At 42.5% G+C, this 7,040-nt stretch overlaps 1 protein-coding gene across 1 annotated transcript; it reads right to left on the bottom strand.

Moving 5' to 3' along the window:
• Positions 1–1,626: 1,626 nt before the first annotated feature.
• Positions 1,627–3,122, bottom strand: hs3st1l1 (heparan sulfate (glucosamine) 3-O-sulfotransferase 1-like1). Its single transcript, XM_010772312.1, has one exon. The coding sequence runs from the start codon at positions 2,947–2,949 to the stop codon at positions 2,008–2,010; it is 942 nt and encodes a 313-aa protein (XP_010770614.1). The 5' UTR covers positions 2,950–3,122; the 3' UTR covers positions 1,627–2,007.
• Positions 3,123–7,040: the final 3,918 nt, after the last annotated feature.

The raw sequence follows: 7,040 nt of genomic DNA on the forward strand, positions 1-7,040 counted from the left end.
GCAATCGGTAATGTGTGCGTGTGTGTGTGTGTGTGTGTGTGTGGGTTGTAGCGGTGGAGCAAGGCTGCCTGTGCTGAGTCGCTCTCTTCCGGATGAGCGGCTCGCTGATACATACCGGAGCAGACAGGCGTCAGCCAGGGTCAGGAGGTAACTGTCACAGGCCCTCACTCTGACTGCACCACAGAGGAGAGGCTAGAAAGAGCCTGTCTGGCCATGCATCCTCACACTGTTCCCCCATGAGCTACTCCTGAGACCAAGTGCCCCCTGGTGAGCAGAAGGGAGAAAAGTCCCTGAGAGATGAGCTATAAGGGATTATCATCACCAGGGTTACTTTAATAATGTAATCTGTTACCTAATCTAAAGATCACAATATAAAAGTAAATTGGCCTGATAATGTTCTGCTACTTTTGGATAACCTCAATATCAAATGCAATGCAAATAAAGAAAAGAGAATAGACGGATCAATATGTTTTTAATTGATGTGTATTATTTTGGACAAAATAACAATGTGACCTTAGAAAAGAAGATATTTAGGATCAGAAATGTGTCCTCTTGTAGGATAAGCCTAAAATAGTTAACAAGTGCTGATTTATTTTAATACATCAATTAAACATAAAATAAATTATACAATTAATAAGATTAAATGTAGTCTAAATTAAAACCACAAAGAATAATAATGCAGTACGTCTTCCTATAATATATACATTTTGTATTCTAATCCCCATTTTCTTTTAAAAATGAAACATTAATCTGATTACACTTTTCTTAATGTAACTATAAGGGAATACAGTAACCTTTTTTTTTATATCTTGATTACGTAATCCCGTCACATGTAATCTGTTTCTCCCCAAGCCTGGTCATTAAACAGAACTTCTGTACACACAGGAAAATCACACATTCCTAATTATAATTTAAACACCCCAGGTTCACTACACTATTCATATAAATATTCAAAGTATTCCTATGTAGCCCACAGCTATATGCCCCCCCTCGCTATTGTATCTGTTCCTGATACAGATCCAATGTAGCGTCAGCGACTACTCGCCTCAGGAGAGTTATAGTGCAGCAGACAGAGCGGCGGATCACATGAATATCAGATCCCAGTGGAGCTGTAGCTTTGGCTGCTGTTTAAAGCCCAATCAATGAAAGAAACATGACCCACATCTATCTGTTGTGTGCGGGATGACAGGCCGTTTCTGGGAAAAACTGCATCCAAATCAGTAAAGAGATCATATGTGTGAACACCATTTACACAGAAACCTGTAAATGTTTTACAAGCATATGATATAATGACTACATTTAACACCTGCAAAAACGTTTTTGCAGAGCAGCGGCAAAATGCATTCCCCTCATTGGAGCTTGCTGACTGTAGAGGTTTGACTTATTTAGCTGCAGGCGCAGGCTACCTTCAATGTCCAAAGCCATTAGTGATTCTTGTACTACTAAAGCGCTGCTCCAGGGTACCTATTTCCTTGCATTAATGTCTACCTGCCACAACAGCAAATCAAAGGCTTATTCTAATGCCTCTGCCTGGCTTAGTATATTCCCGGAATAACAAAAGGTAAGAGCACATTGGCTTTTGACAGCTAGAATGAAATGGAGAAAAAGAACATGCCACTTGTCTGGTACATTTGAAAGCAGAACCATTTATTATTAAGAACGAGATTATCAAACAAGAAAGAGAAGGGAAAAAAAGTTAATCGGTTCCATAAACTAGTTTTTGCTGCAATTTGATCACTTAAATGCTTCCAGCACAGAGAGAATGAGTTATTAAGCTTTGAGTTTCTTCCATTTAATCGCACGCCTCTAGTTACAGCTTTTCATAGTTGTTTGTCTAATCGTGTAAATATAGAACTGCTCTGCCGAAACCAAAGATCACACCAGTAGTTATTAAGAGGCGATTCAAAGGGGTTTTGAATGTCAGTTCTGTAAAGTGCTTTATGCCCGCTTTTTGTCCTCATCACGGGCAAAGTGGTGGCTCGCTTGAGTCCGATTGATCAGGGTCCCTTATTGCCAGTCGAAGGTGCGCCTCACCAGCCTGAAGAAGGTCCGGTTGTGCTCCTGCAGGTAGGAGCGGAGCTGCTGGAGGACGGTGCTGTTGACCGCCGGGTGAGGACGTCCCTTAGACTCGTGCAGACAGCGCTCCCGACCATCACTCCGGATACAGTAAAACCCCTTGGTCTGGTTGAAGTAGAAGTTGGAGGATACTATCCTTGGGGGCAGGTTGAGGAAGCGCTCCACCCTCTGAAGCTCGGGCAAGGGGTCACGGATCAGTGCGTCCCCGTCCACGATGTGTATCTGTTCCAGGGGGAAGTAGCGCAGCCAGTTACGCATATGGACGTCGTACAGGCTCCTCTGAATGGCCTTGTAGCGGATGTTGAGAGCTCCGTTGCGCACCAGCAGGTTCTCAATGGCTTGCACCGGCTTGTGGTTCTCCAGCCGGTTGAAGTACACCTGGGTGTAGTCGGATATGACGCGCTCGGCCGGGTCTCGCAATATCAGAAGCAGCTTTATGGAGGAGTTCATGGCGCAGATGCGTTCAGGTGCGAGGGCCGACGTAAAGTAACCTGGAGTCTTCTCCACGGTGATCTGTTTTGGGTACGAGTATGGCATCAACTCACGGTACCACTCAAAGCCCTTGGCATAGTTCTCATCCCAGTCGAAGAAGTGCACCTCCGTGGCGGCAGCAGCAACCTCAGGGTGTATGTCCAGCATCTCCAAGAGTGCTCTTGTGCCCCCCTTGCGTACTCCGATAATGATACTGTGTGGAGCTCTTTTACTTGTCCCTGGGGGTGGGTGTGAGGGTTCATCTCCAGAGATATTGAATGGTAGTCCAGGATCCAGGCCCACGGAGTCCAGCGTTATGTCATACCGATCCTGGACAAAGTCAGGTGGGGCAGCATACGTCTGGAGAACCAGAAGAAAGGCAGATGCCAGGAAACAAGCCATGGTGATGATAAGAAGATTGGAAAAGAGACAGAAGCAATAGGAGACAATGGTTTAGGTGTGGACCAGATCTGTCTTTCCGAGCTCAGTGATAACACGAGCAGTGAGAAGTGCCGTCTTTGTCAGCCAGTGAATTTCAACTGGAGGAGGAGGAGAAATCATCGGCAGTCCACCGCACATCTGTAAGGAAGAACAAAAGAGAAGAAAAGGCTTTCAGATTTCAGGCATATAAAGCAGAATGAATGTCTGTATTGTACTGGAATGGCACTTTCCTCATTCCCCTGAAAACGCCATCCACCCCTAAATACAATCCATGTCTGTTAAAAGTGTATCATCTCAAAAGGATCTCAATTCATCTTTCTCTCAGTCTCTTTCCATATTCCAATAAGCTTTCTCTAACTCTATATAGTCACTTTCAATTGATAGTTTAATTTCCCTGGTTGGATAACATTTAGTCAGACACCTTGTTAGAGAAGTGTCTGAGATATGCGAGTATGGCTGGAGGCCAGAAGAACAGTGCGCTCTGTCTTCCTTTACCGGGTCAAAACCCACAGTTGAATCGATACCCCTCTGGAGCATCGAAATCAAGGCATTCGGAGACTTATAAAGACACATTTTTTGCTGGGAATCAGATGACTTCTCACTTCTTAGTGACTTTGATTTCCATTACATGCCAAGAAAGATCAATACTAGGGCAATAAAAGTCAGCAAACACGTAGAGAAGGCTTTAGAGCATTACATTAGATATAGAATGTTGCTAAAGAACCCTTAGTAAACGACATTTGCAGTCCTGTTGTTTTAAACTTTAATTACAGTGGCTGTTAAATATTTAAATATTTGCCTTATTTTATTTTATTCTAAATGCTGTTGGCGATGTCTTAAAGTAACAGGGGGCAGCAATTCACCATCACTACTGGGTAGTTATCAGTTCATTAAGAAAGAAAAACCACCAACTACCAAAACAAGGGGCAAAAATACACACACACAAAATGCTAAAACAAGTGAAATAACACTGCTATTTTAATATGTTCATATGGGGCATAAGCTTAGAGTTCGCTATCTTTGTATTTACTGTTGAACTAACCTGAAGCTTTATGCTTTTTGAAGTAGATTCAACTTATTGTCATTACGTAGTACAGGTACTATGTAACAAAAGGGTTTCTCTGCATTTGACCCATCCTAGTGTTAGGAGCAGTGGGCTGCCATTATATACGGCGCCCGGGGAGCAGTGTAGGGAACAGTGCCTTGCTCAGGGACACCTCGGAAGCACTTGGTCTTTCCGGGACTTGAACTGGTGATCTTAATTTGACAGTTGCCAAGCCAAGTCCCTATGGACTTCGCCACTACCGCCCTACTGCTACTACTATGCATAATGGTTGGTATGGGAGGTCTGATCCTGGACCATTACGGCCCGTCCACACAGCGGCTTCTGCCCATTCACTTTGAATGGGGTGACGTCACTTTTCGCCGAACTGCATTGTGGGAAGCAGAGCGGAGCTTTCCTGGCGTTTCAGGATGCAAAAGTTGAGCAATGTTCAACTTTTGAAGCTTCTGAAGCTTTCGGTGGAAGCGTCAGCCAATCAAATCATATGCCAGTACAAGCTCTAGCCAATCAAACCGCTGCCTGTGTGTCAGGGGCGGGAGATTCATGTGATTGGTTGTTGGTCAAGCTTCAGACACGCCCGCCGGCAAGCTTTTTCCAAAGCCGCTGTGTGGACGGGCCGTTAGACTTTCTGTTGCTGAGGTTAGAGGTTAGACTCAGCACTGAAGCCACCAGCAGGCAAATAATGTCCTGCTATCACAAGGCCGAAAAGAAAAAAGGCATCAGTTTTTATCTTTACCCCCAGTTTGGATTTAATCCAATATGAAAACTATGAACATTTACACGGATCCTGTGAGTAAGCAGACCTTGGGGCAGCTGCATTTCTTAGACAGGACGCTACAGTGGCTAACCATCGCCTCTCTAGATACAATGGCTCTACAACCACCACACACACAACAACAAAGACTATGAAACCACTATTGTACAACAACACTTATGTGTTCCAAGTTAATATTATTATTACTACTGGGTGCTACGCTTAGTAAGTCCATCCATTACTGCAACATTACTAGCTGTGTGAAGTAATAATTGTACTTCTGTTTTACACCACACTTCATTCTACAATGTTACACTTATTCTTATTCTATACATACTGCTGCTACTTACTCATCTACCTGACTGTAAACCTATGTAAATGTGCATGCCTTTTTTATAATAGTGTTAGATTTTCTATACTTTGCTGTAGCAACATCAATTTCCCCTTTCTAGGATGAGTAAAGGAATTTACTGATTCTTATTCTGAAATAGTATCGTAAAGCATGACAGGTGGTTGCTAGCTAGCATGATTATTTCAGTATATTTCTCTGCAACACAATACATAGAGAAAAACCGAACATAGTAACATCTTCATATTCTGTTTATTGTGGGGTTCAGTTGGATTTCGTTTTAAACGCTGGCATATCTTTAACTTTGTACCTTCAACAGAAAAAACACACAATATGTAAAACTGCTGAAAAAGCAGAACACATTTTATTTTAAATGTCATGGAGTACATTAAAAACACAAAAAGTCTTCAGATACTGCCACGGGAAAAACAAGCTTCAGAGCTGCTAGTCACAACAACAGGGCCGGGTATGAAAACATCCAGAATCAACTGCAAAGGTCACGCTAAGGTAATCTAAAGACACGGATATTGAGTGATTTATTTCTAAATATTTATACCTCTGCTTTCATAAATACTCCACCTTTAGTATAATTAAGTCCCATAGGTCAATCAAATCAAGCAAATTGTGTGTGCAGAATAACTACCAATTAGCATAGCATATGTCTACGGTTTCACAAAAGGCCCTTTGTTTATGTCTTTATTGAACATGGACCATGCATAGAAATACATTTGTCTCTAAAAGACAAGAGATGCTATTTATACCAGATTAAATCCATCTGCTCTCCCTGGGCACCTGCCCAGGGATGATGATACACATATAACAAACGTTAAAACATGTCCTAGTACCTACAGTAACACGCTAACAATGAAAACAGATAAAGTACAGATAGGCTACTACAGTAATACATTTGTGAATATATAATAATTTTACAGTTCATTTAAACTAGCATCTCAAACTACAGTATTATTGATGTTGGCAAGATTGGTTACTGAAAATCAATTATTTTGCACTATGAGAAGAGTCTGAAAATCTGCGCACGTTTTAAGATCAGCTGGAAGAATACTCCAATCAGTGGCGGCCGGCCCATAGGGGCGCTAGGGGCGCCGCCCCACCTCTTCCCACATGAACAATTTAAATTAAAAAAAATTAAAAATTAAAAAAATATATTTTTTTATTTTTAATGAACAAGGTAAATATTATATAATTGGTACCAGTAAAATGTATAATCTACAATAAAATATCGATTAAAATTGTGTTACGATGTCTAAAGTTACTGATAAGTCACATGTTTAACAAACGTACCGGCAGTGTTTCAGGCTCTCATAAATGAGGTGTTGGGGGACTTCCTGAATAAGTTTGTGTTTGTATATCTTGATGACATTTTGATTTTTTCTCCTGACAACATAACCCACCAGCAGCATGTCCGTCAAGTCCTCGACCGCCTGCTACAGAACCGTGAGCCCGATGTTCTGTCGCGTTACTAAGCAGTTCACGCGTCGAAACTGCTGTTGCCACTACGTTTGCTGTGTATTATTCAGGCGTCGTGGCAGGAAAAAGGGTCAACCTTGTCACTCTTAATGCCCTCTACTAGCGAGTCGCGATAAATGCTGCCAAGTTCGATAAAACTATAGTCTGGCGTGGCCAGGAGTCTCTTAGTTCCTATGTGTGTCCTCCGAGTCTCGACCTGGGCTGACTCTCGGTAGTGTGCTCTGTGCCCTCTGTTTGTAACGAAGGTCCTCCGCCAGTCCATCTGACGTAGTGTTTTGGTCTACTTCTGACCTCAGGTGTAGCGTTCTGAGAATTACTCTGCTGTCTGTCAGGTATGTGTGAAACCAGAAGATGATGGACTCCGTGTACCGTTTTCGTACTGTAGAATGGTGTTGTAC

Source organism: Notothenia coriiceps, unplaced genomic scaffold (assembly GCF_000735185.1).
Source record: "Notothenia coriiceps isolate Sejong01 unplaced genomic scaffold, NC01 NC01_scaffold00011129, whole genome shotgun sequence".
Lineage (NCBI taxonomy): Eukaryota > Metazoa > Chordata > Actinopteri > Perciformes > Nototheniidae > Notothenia > Notothenia coriiceps.